Below are 15,975 nucleotides of genomic sequence, written 5' to 3'. Positions count from 1 at the left end.
GCTAGAAGAAAGGAAATCGCTAATAAGGGTAAATAAAACAATGCAGGTGGAATGCCGGCGGGAGCAGATGATAGATTAAAAGTGTCCCGTTTTATACACCTGCATTGCTCACCCGCTGACTGGCCCGACCGGGCGTCCTCGTGTCATGAATTCCCCAATCAGGCCAAGGCCGGCAGGTCTAGAACGCCGGTGGAAAGTCGCAGCCCGAGGGTCTTGGCTGTCAGTCTCTGCGTCTGGCCCTTGGGTCAATTTCCCAGGCGTCATGATCCTTTTTCTGTCTGTTCTGTTCTGTTCTGCTTGAAACTGAACCGCTATTTTCCATCCGCGCCTAAACTTTCTCGACAGGGCCCGGATGGCTCTTTCTTTCGACTCTCTCGCTGACTCTCTTACACTCTCTGGTCTTTTCTTTCCCTCCCCCCTTCAATCTCGCTCTCTTCTCCACTGTATCATCATCATCGTTTACCAATTTACCTCTCTCTGTCTCTCCATCTTCTCATCTTTAACCTTCCACTTCTTCCCTTCTTCCCACCTTCCTGTCATCTCTCGTCCTCTTACTACTTCCCCCCCTCCTCTTCCTCCTCCACTCCTCTTTTAGTGTCTCCCCGGTCTCTCTCTCTCATTCCCGACCGTCTATTTTGCTTTCCCTTCTAACCCAACAACTACTCTTCGTTTCCCCCTCTCCCTGTCACGAACTCTGCCACGCCAGCCAGCTTTTCATGGTGCTGTTTGTTCGTGATTTCCACCAAGCTACCCAACCTTCCACCACCATTACTCAATATCAATTCTCCTTCTCCCCGGCCCCAACATCGTTCCCTCGGGTTCTGTCTGAGACCTGAAAGTCCTTCGGCTGCACTCTAAAGTTAGCGTACTCGTGGATATTGAGTTGGCTGGATCCGCCTCTTTTCGACGTCGCCTCCCTTCCCCGGCTCGCCAGTAGCCCAGCAATAGACTGGATGAATCCCCCACAGTGCCATGGACCATATCGACCTACATCTGTGGTGCGAGACAGCCCGGTCATGCGTTCGCCATTCTCAGCATCTTCCTTCTCATCCACCTCTTCCTCAGAAGCGTCGGGGGAACCCAGCACGCCAATGAGAGCCAGCTCGCCAGCTGATTCACAGGATCCGCTCCAATTAAGCCCCGTCTCGCCTCTCAAGTCACACCCGCAACTATCATTATCACCATCCTCTGCCTTCCACCACAACCATCACAACATCGGCTCCAGTCGATTAAAGCGACGTGCCTCTCAAGGATCCCTCCTAACAAAGCCTTCTCCCGTCTCTCGATTCCTCTCTCGCAGCAACGCTTCTCTGCACCTGCCATCCTTGGAAGACTTCGGCGTTTTCTCCAAATCCCCGACTCGGGCGGAATCCCAGTCCAATCCTTCCGACACTCGTCTTCGCGTCTCCACCTCCTCCACCGCATCGGGGTCGCTGGCGGCTCGTGCGTCCCAGTCAACCGCCGGGGTGTGGGAGACATCCGCCGCCAAAAGTGATTATCTCTCCGCCCTTCCCCCGACTCCCCCGGATGACAACGACCACATAGCGTGGAATCCTTCATCCGGAATGTTGCTGTTCGAGTCGCATATGAACCGGGAGCCCGGGCCAATGGCCATGGATGAAGGTCCCAGCATCGGTAATTCGCCCGGCCGAACGTCGGACGGCCTCAGCAGCCCGTCCGATCAACTTTCAAATGGATCGCCGTCAAGCTCTGGTGGTAGCCCCGGGTCTTCTGGTGACATGGATTGTGATCACAATTCATGGCTGGAGAATAGTATTGAAGCATCGAGTGAGTTCCCTCCGATCACGTGTCCTTTCCGTATGGAAATCTCTGTAAGAGCTTTTGGAAGCTAACCCTTCATGTGATAGTATCATCTCTTCCCTTTTCCAACGGTCGCGGGGAAGCCGTGAAGATCGTCTCGCAAATGCTTCCTTACCCACGACCGGCTGACAAGTCCGCCCCGGTCTCCGCACACGATAGCGTATACTGCGCCCTGGTTCACGCGATACAAGATCGCCTTCGTCATGGACAGTCTCCATACATCAACATCACCCATGCTGTTCCTGAACAGTTCAGCCTTTCCAACTTACCCTCCTCTCCTCCACCGACGCCTCGCTCGCTCTTCTCCGGCGATGATTATTTCAACCCACCGGCTGTCTTCTCCAGTGCAGCCGTGGTTTCCGCCTATCACGATTTCCGGGGTCCGATCCAGCCCAAGACGACGTACTCTCCGATGCCGATCGTGCCGCCACACACCGTCCACGTTTCGGTCTTGGAGCGGTATCTCCCTCCGTCGTCCCCACAGGAATACAAAGACATGTTCTCCCGGTATCGTCCGTCATTCTTGGTCGACAGACTGAGTGAGCTATCACCTGACGGCGGGTCATTACTGTTCGTCTACCCCACGAGAAGGGGTGCATCCACCTTTAAGTCGCAATATCTCGGACCCATCCTAGATCCCTTACTCCGTCAGCTTGTGGTTGTGAATGAGTTGTCCACCGACATCGGTCGCTATCTGGGAAAGCTCTCGTCTGTCTCGCACATGGAAGACTTTGACACGATGCGGCAAAACCTCACCCAGCTCTGCTGCGATCTGAGCTCCCCATCGTCTCAATTCAGCATTGTCGATGCCCGTAAGGGCAGTGCCCATCTGGACCGTGATCTGTGGACCGAGTGGTACATTCACCAGGAGAAGTCTCGTATGAAGGAGGTTCTCAGCGTATACTGGCAGAACGGCCGCCGGCTGCCTGCGACCAAGGCAGTGTCGAATATGTCGACGAATTACATTCTGGAAGATAAAGAGGTGACTTCGGCCATGCTCTTAGGGGAGATCCTGGATGGTATCCGAAGACGGCCATATGGCGAGGATTCGGAGCCTCGGGATGGTGTTGAGTTGGGAGTTTTCGTGATCCGCCGGACTCACTAAGCACGGGTTCTGCAGCTGTGGAGCCAGTTGCGGGCGGGAATTTCTCTCCGCCTTCATATATGGATGCTCCATCTTCTTGATTATGCTTCATCTTTCCTCTTTTCTTTTCTTTGCTTTTAATATTTCTTGAAGGATATATAGCCGTGTGATTCAAAAACGGGGAACTGGCGGGTCCGGCGGCGTCTGCGGAGTTGGGCTTTGGGTTCTCGATTGCACGTTTGGGAATGTCTAGGGAGCATTGACTGTGTGCATTTGCTATTATCGGATGAAAATACCCAGGATATCTATTTCATGGCAGCGTGACGACCACTAGCATGTGATTACTACTACTTTTTACTCTTTTTAACTAGATATGGAAATACATGATCCGCCCTACAGAAGGCAACCTAAAGGCAGCGATAGATGATGTCAGCGTAGTGAGTTGTACACCGTATACGACAGTGGTAATTCCTATGTAAGACTCTCCCATAGATAATGGAGTGCGCACTGCAATTGTCGTCTTGTGTTAATTCATATGTTATCCAAGCATACAAAAACTCAAGTCTGTGTAGTTAGTAACTCTGTATGGCTTCAAAGCAGGCCGGGAAAACACCGACAGGCCGGGCGGTCAAAAATGTCCCCGAGGCTAATCCGCTTCGGGCCAACGGCCGGCCTCCCGCCTTCTGCTCTCCTCCGTCACTCTCCAGTCCAGTTCTTCTGCCTCCTCTTTCTTCGCCTCGAATTTGCCTGGTCGCTTGTCATCTCCGTGCTTATGCAGACTGCCTTTCGAGCCTTTCGGTCTCGCCCTGCCTTGTTCCGGCAGCAGTTTCCTGCCAAGCCCAGCTTTGCTTCTCCCACTGAGCCTTCTTCTCATCGCCCTTCTCAACTCTTCGCAGTGTTTGCCCTCCACTCCTCTCTCTCTTTCTCGCTTTAGCACCTCCACCATTCTTGCTCATGGCCTACTCTCCTGGCCCAACATCCCCGGTTCACGGGAACGGGGCGCCCATGATGGCAAATAACTTACAATCTCGAGGGCGCTCCACTAGTCCTCCGACCAGCGTGCCGCTGTCGAAACGGGACAAACGACGCAGCGCGCTCCAGGAGCGCCTCCATGACCTCACGGCCTCGTTCAGCCAAAACAGAGATACCCAGTTCCGCCAACAATTGCATGCTCTTCAATGCGACATGACCCTCATTAACAATGCTGATCCTTACGAGCCCGGCCCTCTCCCCGATTCGGCGGAGGATATCGCCCGCCTCATCGAGAATACCGTCGGTGGGGGCAAGTTCGCCAAAGAGATGGCGAGCTTGGCTGGCATGTGGTATTCGCGGTTCGTGCAGGAGGTCAATCAGGTCAAGGCGGAGAAGGATGCGGATTTGGCTATGTTGGTGGTGAGTTCATCCTAGCACAGCTTTTGTTTTTCTGTCGAGTTCGCGGGCTAATGTTTATTCTCTTCTCCAGCATCGTCACAATCATAATCTCGAACGGTTCAAGCAGGAGTATGCGTTTCGGGTCCATTTTGCGGAGGAAGAATACAATAACTTGTCGCTTACCCTTCGGGAGCGTCTTGTTCAAACGATTTCGGGCAAGAGGGCTCGCTTGATGCGAGAAAAAGAGCAGTTGGACCTGGCGGATACCAACGCCCTCCTTCTGCACCCCAATCAGTTCAGCATTACCAACCCTGCCAGTCCGGGTGGGATTCACGGAAACCGCAAGACTCGTCACACCCGCCACCGCGTCGATTTGGACGAGCTCGGCAATGGGATCATGTCGGAGCATTTCAATAAGCGCAAGAGAAAGGCGGCCGATGAGGATGTGGGCTCGCCTGTGCGCGAGACCAACCCCGCCGAGCGCGCCAAGGCCCAGGCGGCCCAGCAGCAGCAAGCGCCGTCCTACTCCATCAATTCTCTCTTTACGGAGAGGGAGCTTGGTGCTCATGCCAATGCTGCACACATTGCGACAGTCCACTTCTTTTCGACGTCCAAGCGTGCAGACCAGCCGTCTGGAGCGGCTACAAACGGTAACAACACCGATGCCGACGATGGTTCGGGGGTGGACGGGACGGGTGCCGAGGACAATGGCACTCCTGCGGCCGATATGGCTCGCACAGCCAGTCAGAACTTCCACGCCACGCGGTCCACGCGGGGGCATGGAAATCACGCTTTGAACGCGCTGGCGGAGCTGTCAGATAAGCCCGCTGTACGTCCTAGTCTCCCGTACAATATCTTGGCCAATTATCACGCGCGTTCAAGCAACAGTGGCGCGCCTCCCTTGCCTCCTCTGATGAACGAGGAAGTCGATGACGACTGGGCGCGCATCGACCGGTTGCATAACAAGCCTGCGGGATTCGTGGATCGCACGCTCGTTCAGCTCTTAGTTGAGACAATCCCCTCAGACGTGGACGGGGTGCCGCAGGACCCTAACCGGTTCAATATGCTGCACCCCGACTTTCCCACCGAAATGGGCATGCATCTGTATCCGTTAAGGAAGGACAACGGCGATGTAACAAGCAACGAGCGTTCAACGAAGAAAACCAAAACGGGCTAGCCATGTAGCCTCTATTTGCGGAACCAACAATACCACAGGCGTTTAAGGCTAGCCATGACACTGGCTAACCGGGGTAGGTGCAAACTGGATGGGTAGCGGGAGTACTTAACAAATACCACTTTGACGGGCGTTGGGATTGATTGACATTGGCTGCCTGCTTGTACGGTGGCATTTGTTTGGACGGAGCAAGAATCTCCTGTCATGTCATGTCATTTCTTTTTCTTTTTCTATTTCTCTTTCCTTTTCTCATCAGTGATCTCTCTTCACCTTGAAATCTCTGACCCGGATTGTTTACTAGAGTCAGCCAGTAGTAGTATACTCTTCTGAGTCTTGTGATTCTGCTCTGCGTCTATATTGCTTTGCTTCGGACTGGATTGTTGTCCTGGGACGGCGTTGACTGGTGATAGAATTTCCCCTGCTTGCTTCATTGGATATGACACGAATGAGGTAGGCAGTAAGTAAGTAGTCAGTAGGTATGATAGTCAGTAGGGAAGGAATGAAGTGAACTGTACATGCTCGCTGGACGTGTTTATCCCTCTTAACTTTTCCCCGCCGGGGCTTACCCTTGAATAACTGTAGAGGTGTTTGGTGGTTACTTGGTGAACTATCTAACTGGTCAGCACTGGCAGCAATTATTTGTAAGCGATTACTTAGTTCATAGTTAGGTGCAGACCTAGCTATACACCAAAACTAAACATAATACACACTTGTCTACTTCACGATACTTAACATCCATACTCTCTACTGAGATATTTCATTTAATATCATGGACTAGTATATTCAGTGCCATATATACTAGTGGGGTGGCTCGATATGGAGTACTCAAGTGTATGCATTCAGTGAGTATTATTTACGCTACAACGCAACCCTACCTGCACAGCTACTATAGTTGTACTTGCATAACATGATATAGTTGTGTGAGAACAACCAGCGCTTAGTGACGGATGTTTGGTTTACAATGTTACGGAGCACAGGAATGGTGCTGCTGCTGATGGTGGTGGTGGTGGTGGTAGAAAGTATTGACGAAGTATGGACATGAACTTGATGTCGACTATATTATAAGAACAAAAAATCAACTACAAAAGGCAGATACTAGTGAATATCAATATATCAAGCAAGGTCTATAACACCGACAATGGAATCTCATCTACAAAGCTTAAGAATATCAATTAATGCCAAGTCCTCCCCAGCCCATCCAATTCACATACTCACCAGCTCTTCCAACGCCTTAAACTCCGCCGACACTAAAACAGACGAGGCAGACGGTCTCTGAACCGAATCAACCACCAGCATCAATCGCAGAAGATCCCTAAATTGCTGGGGCATATCCACCTTTCGCAATTCCTCACACAACGGTGAGATTAATTGCAGCTCCGACACTTCCTTACTCGAACTACTAGCAGCATCTACCGCAGCTTTCAGCGAATGACCCTCCACATTGTCAAAGTGCAGCATCTTCCAATGAGGGAATAATCGCTTTATCTTCGCCATGCACCAAGCCTCATTTATAAATGGATGCGGACTATCCCACACGCCCAGTACTCCCGGATTTACCCCAGCAAAGCAGCACCGCGGCAACTGCCCAGACCTGGGATGGCTCAGCGCATGCGTGCCCTAGGAAGACTTCCGGAGCGCGCATCGCATATGGTTGTGCGTTGAGAAGACTGCCAGATGGCACCACTAACGGCCTATCTATTAGTAGTTGCAATAAGGGGATTAGGGCTGGTTGGTCTTGTGGGTATTCACCAAGTCCTGAGTCTTCCACTTTAGCTGTTACATAGCCGGTCTGAATGCCAGAGAGCAGGATGTTTGCGGGCTTAAGTCTGCGACAGGTTATGGGATTAATGATTGTTAATCTTCTCAGGATAGGAACTTTGTACCCATGTTCACACATCCGTAGCCTTCTAGTACGACACAACTAGTCAATGCTGCTCTCATGACAGTCACGATGAGTGAGTAGATACGCATGCTAGACTGGTATTTCACCTCTGCAAGAGTGGTGTCCAGCCATTCCAGGGCGATAGTGCTACTGTCTATCTCATCGTACATCTTTCGGAAGCACGCTGAAGAGGTGACACCGGGAAGACGATAGACCTGTCGCTCTCGCTTCATGTTCTCTAGTGCGGTTACGGCGCCGGGTGGGGATGCTTTGATCAGAGCGCTGGGTATGGTATAATCAGTGCCGGGCGAGGATATGATTAATAATGCAGCACAGCGGACCTTTTGGGAGCTTGGGGAGCGTGTCGTGCGTTCTCATGCGGAATAACCTCAGCTGTATAGACAGTTGAGCTATGTGTGCTATCTCCCACTACGGGGTTGAGTATTCGGTAGTTCCAAGAGGTGCCTTGGAGAGTAGTTCCAGGTGCGAGGGATGACATGGTTCTTGAGAATTGCTTTCGTGGAGCAAACATGCTTGGGTAGTTGTGCAATATAATAAATCAAGAATGGGTTATTTACGAAGACGCTGTGGAGGGATGGGAAATAGTATGTAAAAGCGAAGATGGAATTATACGTGACGGGCACGGGACTCGGAATGTGGCTGGTGCGGCTGGCTATGTGGCTATCAGATGTAGTACATCTACTATCTGCAACTCCCTACTACGTATATTACATGGGTTCAAGTATCAGGCACAGCAATTAAATAACATAACGAAGCAAATAGCCTGGTTGTTTACAAGCAAAGCAAAGATCCTTTAAATACACCGGGACGATGACATATCATCGCAATTTACAACTCCAATCTGTTCACTCCCCTCATATCATTCCCTGATTACGATTAGTAAATGCCCAAAAGAGCAGCGACGGCAATAGTCCACCACCATCCTGAAGAGTTCTTCTCCTTAGACGCTTTGTTGGACAGCACGGGTGTGTGGCTAGGTGAAGGAGACGTTGTTGGCCGGCCGGAGAAGGTAGCGAGAGTCGAGGAAGCCCAGGGGTTGGGAATACGGCTTGAACTTGCCGAGACGCCAGTTGGACCGCCTGGCACAAGGCCCACGGTTGTCTGGGCGCTTCCTGAGGCGGTCGTAAATACGACCTTAGGCACGGTCACGGTCCAGGTAGAGTAGGTGACGACGGTGGACGCGACAGGTGCAGCAGTGGCTGGTTTGGTGGTCGGTGCGACACCGCCGGTGATTGAGTGAACTGCTGTACCAGTGACTGGAGCGGCACCGGTGGCGCCAGCGCCGAGGGTGATCGAAGTTGGGATGACCGTCACGATGCCTGGGTTTTGCGGTACATAGGCAGCGCAGATACCGGTGAAATACGACAGAGCAGCCTGGACTTCGGCCTGGGAAGCTCCCCAGGCTTGTATACAGGAAATGACCTTCTTAGTGAAATCATCCGATGGGCAGTAGCAGCTGATATCGCTGTTGGAGCTGCACTTGGGAAGTAGGTTCATCCAGGTGTTGATGCACTTGGGCACCACGTTGGGGCACGGTGCGGATGGGGCGGGCGTCGAGACACCGCTAGCACCTGTGCTGGTGGCTGGGGACTTGCCCGTGGATACAACTGTGTTTGCAATTGTAGACGTTGCTGTCAAGGTGATGGTGGAGACAGTGCTAGTAACTGAAGTGATGGCCTTGCCACTTGAGGTCACGACTGAAGTCACAGGACATGTGGTCAAGGTCTCCCAGGCCACAATAGTTGTTGTGCTCTCAGGCGCAGTAGTGACAGGGCCAACAGATGTCGGGCCGGCGGTACACTTGGGGCAGTATGTGGACACCGAGGTCAATGTCACTGTTGAGATGGTACTAGTGACTGAAGTCACCGGCTTTCCGCTCGAGGTCACTACAGTGGTCACTGGACATGTAGTAAGGGTCTCATAAGTAACCACAGTTGTCGTGCTCTCAGGGACGGAGACAGGTCCAGAGGAAATGGGAGCGACGCCGGTTGGACCGTGAGCAGAACTGGAGACGACTGAGGTAGGTGTGATAGTGGCCACTGAGGTCACGGTCATGGTTGAGACTGTGCTGGTAACCGAGGTGATAGGAACACCTCTTGAGGTAACAACGTTGGTCACAGGGCAGGTAGTTACGGTCTCATAAGTGACCACAGTAGTAGTCCGCTCAGGAGCCGAAACAGGGGCAGACGAGATAGGGGCTACAGAAGTTGGAGCAATGCACTTGGTGCAGATGGTCGACGTCGAGGTCAGCGTAACAGTAGAGATGGTTGTGCCAACTGACGTGGTGAGTGAGCCGCCTGCAGAGCCAGTGGATGTCACTGGGCAAGTGGTCACGGTCACGTATGTGACGACGGTGGTCTTGTCAACAGCAGGAGCTGAAGAGCCATGCCCTGATGCAGCAGGAGCAGTAGACACAGCAGGGCTAGTAGGGACCGGGCTCGAATGGGATGAGGTGGACTCGACAGGAGAGCTGCCGGATGGAACACTGATCGACGTCGTAACCATCGGATTGCTGGTATGGTGTCCTGCCGACGTACTCACCGACGTACTCGCTGCCGGAGAAGCTCCAGAAGTCTCAGTAACCGGGCATACAGTAGTCGAGACAGCAATTGTAGATGTGACCACAGTGACCGAGTTTGCGGGACAATTCGTCACAGTAGGTGCGCAGCTTGTGATTGTCACCTCCTTCGTCGAGTAAACAGTGGACGTGGTCATCCTGACTGGTGTTGGGGCAGAAGTTGTAGCAGCTGCAGGCGACGAGGGTGGCATCAGAATCAGGGGAGTCGAGGAGCTACTTGACTTGGTTGAGGATGGCAGCACAGTGGTACTGGAGGTATCGGTGTCCTGGCTCGGCGAGCAATCGAATTCGACCTCGTAAATACCCAAATCACAAGTCTCGATTTCAATATCCTCCTCAAGCCTGAAGCTCACCGAAACAGAACCGCCACACTGATCATTGGTGACATCTGTCCCGCCCGGAGAGCAGGAGACAACATCATTGCAGGATGATCCATCAGGCATGTTATAGACAATGTGGACGTCGGCTTCCTTGGATGTGGCGAGACGAAACCTGCTGACAGAGAATCCCTTCTGACCTTTACCGGAAGACATCTTGAGACCCGAAGATCTTTCCTTGGAGAGCTTTCCAACGATGCATTTTCCCTATAGCCATTAGTTACGGACCAACTCAAGAGAGGTGCAATGCTTACACTGGAGGAAGCGCCAAAGCTCTCTTTCAAGGAGAAGCCTGAGAACTCAAACCCAGCATAGGCTGAGAAGGAGCCGACAGCCAGCCCAGACCAGTCAAATCCAGTTTGCTGATCCTGGGAACAATCATTGTCGGCCTTTCCAGGACTAGGATAGCATTCATCGGTTCCCCACCACTATGTATATTATTAGCCTTGCATGAAGTCATGTACAAGAGGAAGAGCACACTCACCAAGCCCTTTGGATGAGCGAGAGCTGCAAGCGGCCAAAGGGCGACCGAGATTAGGTAAAGAGGAACTACGGCCCTCATATTGAATAGGGCTTAGTAGTAGTCGAAGAAGTGTAAAGAATGTCGAATGAGATGCAGATTGTCGATTGGTTTCAAAGTCACGCAGATGCGAAGAGGCTTATAAAGAAGACGACAAGAAATAAGAACAAGCCAACGAGTGATAGTAGATGAACGAGTGTCTAGTGTCAAGCCACTTGGGCAAACAAACAATAACACAATAACAACAACAAGAAACAGCTTCAGGGGGAAATCAGAGCAGCCAAAGCATTCTGTTACCAGGGAGGGCGATGGACCCTTAAAAGTACTAACACCGGGATGGCGAAAGGCTGTGTGCCTAACACAGCCATGACGGCAATTGCCGTTCACCAGAATAGACTGAAAGTGCAAGTAAGACAGCCCATTGAGCATTCACGCTCCAACCAGCCAGATGTCAATGGCTGCACAGTCGGTGTTACAACCACCAATCCAATCCAGAGGCGCCGGGTGTGCCGCTAGTGCAGGAACAGGGTGAAAGACCCTGACAGAAGCGCGAGTTCATCGCCAATCAGGGGTCACAAAGGCTGGCATTTGGCTCAGCCCAAGAGATGTATCGGCCCATAAGGGGCGATGATGAAGAACCCTTTATTTTGTGGGTGAAAGAGGGGGCCCTGAGGCGTTGGTGGCTGTTCGTTGCCTGGCAGTCTGACGGCATACAAGCCTCTACCTAAATCCATGGCAACAAGACATTCATCACTTACTATTCCTGCATCCATCTGGCGACGAATGCGCCAGCAATATTCAGACATGAGGATCATGAATGGATACGCCCAACAAGCAGTAGACAAAACTCATTCATCCAGGACGAAAAGGGTAGAAGGGAAGTAGAGAGGGGAAAACAGCCAAGGAAGAAGGGATCGATCATGTGTGTCTTTGTCACTGACAGACACACTGTCCCACCTCCCAAATGAGACCCTAAACGGCGCCAATGTCTCTTCTCCACGTCAAATGTCCAGCCAGGGTCCAATTTGATCCGTTCATATCACATCAGACACACAGAAGAAGTTAATCCTGCACGATCCGCTCAAAGCGGCATCTCCGATCTCCAACACCTAAAGCTCGCTTGTATGCAGAGAGTGAGAGGGTAATGTTAACCCGGCGTCTCGCGCTGAAACCTGACCAGTCAGTGCCTCCAACAACATCTTCCCCTCTCACATTCATCACTCCTTTACCAACTGCCAAAATTATCCATTCGGTTCCCATTCTAATAATAATCTTACGACACTGGAAGAGCCCTGTTCACCCCAATCCGAATCAGAAAGAGAACAAACTTCAACCGATCTACAGCGTACTAGAGAGAAGTGAGGGCAGCGCGCATTCCCATTCACCAGGTAACCGCCGAGGCTTCAATCCAAGTTCCCCCGACTACAAACACCGCCACGCCACAGCATGATAGCTGATGGAAGAAATCAAGGAATTGACAGCCATGTAGACTCTAATCGACGTAGACCAACTAGGTGACCTAGGGAACCCCAGCGCCAGAATACCACCTCGGAATCCAACCCTTCAGAGCCTGGGCCACCGCCTCCACATTCCACTAAAATACCATGCAGGTTTACGTTTGGGTTTAGATTTGTGATGTGAGTATTGTGATAGAGCATGCATGCATATATGCTGTACGATCTGATTTATGCGCTCGCATAGGATTGATTGGATCGGACTTCAACTGGCTTGTCTCCACAGGAGGTGATTGTGCAACCTGCTAAACGCTCGTGTACAAAGCGATGACGAGAGAATTACTACTTTACCCCTGGCGCGTCGCACAATGGCTCTGTCTGACCATTGCGTTAGGGACCTTGAGGGGTTTCGTTTACTCCTGACCCTTGTTATGGCTTGCATAGGGTGGTATTGCTTCATTTCCTTTGGGTTGAGCACTGAGACAAGTATTACTTGCAAGAGGGAAGGGCAATGCCATCGCCAATGGCTTAACGGCCTGATGGCTGCCTAGAGGCTATAGTTACTCGATGCTACCTGGAAATCTTGAGAAAACTACGTTACTAGTCGGTTGCTTAAAATATTTTCATATTTGCATTTCCGTGTGCTTAAGACGCCGTAGCACTGCATACATGTCATCAAACGGAGGAAATCAAGGTAGAACAAAGAAAAGCAACAGGTCTTCGTAACACAAGGTATATCCTTTCATCAACTCCAGAAATCAAATGTCATCAAACTCGAACTTTTGGCCATGAGATATCCCCCGTCTTTCCGACCACAAGAGTAAGAAGAGAAAGAAGACCTAATTCTGTGGGAGAGAAGCCATGCAGAACACCCGCCGATGGTGGAGAACGAGGCTGGATCAACCAACCCACATTCCCGATGTAACAAACACATCACCGTCTATGCTAGAAACACAGACTCTAAATCCATGTACAAATGTTCAATATGTCCTCGGAATTGGTGGAAATCCAGGCACGCTATGTTCGCCTCAAATCAGAGATATCAGGGTATCGCGCAGTGTCAAATCGTAGTTTAGAAAGGAAGCTGGGTGTGGCGGTGGGCGTCCATCAGCTTTCGTCGGACCGCTTCCCCGCCGTTGTACCCACTAGCTTTGCGCTTGCGCGTGGGGGTGCGTTGGTCTGCATGGCGTGCATGTCTGAAGACGCTAGCAGGGCGAGAAGGCGAATTGGCCGGCATAAACTCCCGATGCTGTGGGAGACGCAACAGTGCTTGGTAGCGGTTGTGATTCCGGCGGAACGCGGTAACGATGCCACGGTCCAAGTGGTTTAGGAATCGTTCCGCACTGCTGGCCTGCTGGGAGTCGGCACCGCGATTAGGGGTCGGTGTGCCCGTGCCGAGTTGTAGGGGCCGAGCAGTCATTGGCGACATCAGCGCTTCTTCGTCGAACGCCTTATCCATCTCGTCATCAGATGACCCATCACCGAAGTCAATGAAGTCTTCGACATTCAAAGCCGACTCCGGATCATCTTCATCGTCGTCCTCGAAAGAGCTATCGATAGCAAAATCACGGGATGGATAGAACGCCTCAGGGGGGCCCATTACCTGACCGCCTGGAGCAATATCATTACCGAGGGCAGTCATCATAAGATTAGCACTGGATGCAAGCATGGGGCTCAGATCTGCATGGTTGGGCGATGCGAGGGCGTCCGTATCGCTTTCGTCAATAAGATGCATGGTAGTAGCCCTTGGGCTGTTATGAGCAGTATTGCAGGCGCTATTCGTGGCAGATTCAAGCCAATCATGGCGAGAGGAGGCATAGGCAGGGATAATCACGAGGTGCTTGCCAGTGCAGTCGACAAGTGCAACAGGCTTATAAGGGTCGGCGACAAATGTCCCCATAATCGGTCCTCGCCGACGAGAAGTGGTTTCGCTCTTCTCATCACCTGTGGGCGCCAGCGAGGCCGAAGAATCCCGACGCAGGATGGACCTAGGGTGCGTGATGGTGGCAGGAGGGGGAAGATCTTCATCTGTAGTCTCGCCATCATCGGCTTCAAACGTGTCAGCAAGTGGAATGTGCGGGGTTGACCAGCTTCATGCATACTTTCATAGCCGCTTGACTCCGAACCCTCGGAGATGGCATCGGATTCCACGTGATAAATATTGGAATGCCCGTAGTCTGACTCGGCATACATCTCCTCAGACTGACGCCGGCGGCGGGATAAATTTTCATTATCATTGTCGATCATGCGACGCAACTGGGGATCGAGACTATCCTGCTGGAGGAAATCACTGGGGATCTCATCCTCGGTATGGGAATCACTATCAGACGAGGAGTCCGAGTCTTCCTGGAAGTGCACCCGGCGCGGCACCGGGGTCTCAATAGCAGTCTCGCTAGCCATGTCGGTCTCCCCGAAGGCTTCCATGGCAGTATAAAGCTGTTCTTCATCAAAGAAGGACGCACCCGACAGGATCATATGATCGTCGAAAACATTGGGACCGGCCCAAACATCAGCGCCGGGAGCTAGGATACCGCCAACGGGGTTTTCATTTTCAGACTCCACAATCAACAACTCTTCCAGTTTCTCTACATCCTGTTCCTCATCATCTGAGCCATCGCTGATGTAGTCCACAGCGGCATAGACATCATCAGAGCTTTCGTCAGAATCATTGTTATCATCGCTACTCCGTTGACCATCGTAGCCATCATCGTCGGAGAATTTCATCTTCTTTGTCTTCTTCTGTTTCACGCCCGTCTTATGGGCCCTGTCACGGCGACCATAAGACGGGGCACGAACAGCTGGCTGTTCTTCCTCGTCATCTGCATCATCATCCTCGGAGTCATTTGCATCGTCGCTGAGTTCGCCAATGGATGAGACGGATGACACACTCGATACGGAGGCCGCTCTTCGCTTCCGATCAGCGTTCAGAGAACCAAGGGAGATAGCTTTATTGGACGTTCTCGGGGAACGACCCGCGGGGTTGTGATGGGTAGCCTTTGCGACACCCTGGGGTGACCGCTTCGGGGAGTTTGTTGTTGGCGCCATTATATCGTCAACAATAGGTATTGTTATATTGCTTCCTTGGGAGAGGTCTCTCAGTTGAATTGGGACCGACAAAGGTTAGGTAGCACTTGTTGGTTCGACAAAGTTTGCTACCCGTACAACCCGCCGCAATGAATCGATTGCGTCAGCGACTTGAGAAGACAGGTTCAGGGACCGATATCGTAAGGTAGGAGTTGTTCGGAACGTTATTTCGTAATGGCGTAGAGGAAGGAAAGGATATTGTGATCGATGTTATAGACAGCGTGAGAGAGATCGGGATGAGGGGTGGTATATCGGTAGGGGTGGTGATCGGATAGAGGGGAGGGGAGGGCAGAAAAAAAGGGACGATAGCAAAGACTTTTCGTAGACCGCAAAAGCACCTCACCGTCCAGAAGGGGACGTCAAAAGTGCTTCTCCTGTAAATGTACTGAGGGGCAATTCCGACGCTTGCCTGTTGTTGCGTCGAAAGAGGAACAGATAATCGTCAAGTCAATTGGAGATTACTCGGAGCTGCTGGACTGGGGAGCATGGAAAAGGCAGCCGTGCCCCCCAGCGAGGAATCTACAGCTCAGCGAAAGCCATCCTGGCACAGAACCCTTGACGATATCTGGATAGTATAAAAGGAGAAGAAGAGGGTCTTTTGAAGGTTGG

General features: G+C 51.8%; 5 protein-coding genes across 5 annotated transcripts; 2 read left to right on the top strand and 3 right to left on the bottom strand.

The window, feature by feature from the left end:
• Window positions 1-1,016: 1,016 nt before the first annotated feature.
• Window positions 1,017-2,926, top strand: AtWU_04500 (uncharacterized protein; the record flags this gene model as incomplete). Its single annotated transcript, XM_035499611.1, has 2 exons — window positions 1,017-1,788; window positions 1,869-2,926. 2 exons carry the CDS (start codon window positions 1,017-1,019, stop codon window positions 2,924-2,926), a joined length of 1,830 nt encoding a protein of 609 aa, XP_035355504.1.
• A 933-nt stretch (window positions 2,927-3,859) lies between these two features.
• Window positions 3,860-5,453, top strand: AtWU_04499 (Sds3 domain-containing protein; the record flags this gene model as incomplete). Its single annotated transcript, XM_035499610.1, has 2 exons — window positions 3,860-4,297; window positions 4,368-5,453. 2 exons carry the CDS (start codon window positions 3,860-3,862, stop codon window positions 5,451-5,453), a joined length of 1,524 nt encoding a protein of 507 aa, XP_035355503.1.
• A 1,200-nt stretch (window positions 5,454-6,653) lies between these two features.
• Window positions 6,654-7,831, bottom strand: AtWU_04498 (serine/threonine-protein kinase DCLK; the record flags this gene model as incomplete). Its single annotated transcript, XM_035499609.1, has 4 exons — window positions 6,654-6,908; window positions 6,985-7,145; window positions 7,334-7,614; window positions 7,674-7,831. 4 exons carry the CDS (start codon window positions 7,829-7,831, stop codon window positions 6,654-6,656), a joined length of 855 nt encoding a protein of 284 aa, XP_035355502.1.
• Window positions 7,832-8,229: 398 nt separating this feature from the next.
• On the bottom strand, window positions 8,230-10,870 carry AtWU_04497 (extracellular serine-threonine rich protein; the record flags this gene model as incomplete). The annotated part of the gene is made up of 3 exons (XM_035499608.1): window positions 8,230-10,515; window positions 10,563-10,736; window positions 10,793-10,870. The coding sequence occupies 3 exons, from the start codon at window positions 10,868-10,870 to the stop codon at window positions 8,230-8,232; spliced, it is 2,538 nt and encodes an 845-aa protein (XP_035355501.1).
• Window positions 10,871-13,354: 2,484 nt separating this feature from the next.
• On the bottom strand, window positions 13,355-15,327 carry AtWU_04496 (uncharacterized protein; the record flags this gene model as incomplete). Its single annotated transcript, XM_035499607.1, has 2 exons — window positions 13,355-14,331; window positions 14,385-15,327. 2 exons carry the CDS (start codon window positions 15,325-15,327, stop codon window positions 13,355-13,357), a joined length of 1,920 nt encoding a protein of 639 aa, XP_035355500.1.
• Between the last annotated feature and the right edge of the window lie 648 nt (window positions 15,328-15,975).

This window comes from Aspergillus tubingensis (genome assembly GCF_013340325.1).
Source record: "Aspergillus tubingensis WU-2223L DNA, scaffold_6, whole genome shotgun sequence".
Classification (NCBI taxonomy): Eukaryota; Fungi; Ascomycota; class Eurotiomycetes; order Eurotiales; family Aspergillaceae; genus Aspergillus; species Aspergillus tubingensis.
Note: the sequence above shows the minus strand (reverse complement) of the source record. Positions and strands in the feature narration are given on the sequence as shown.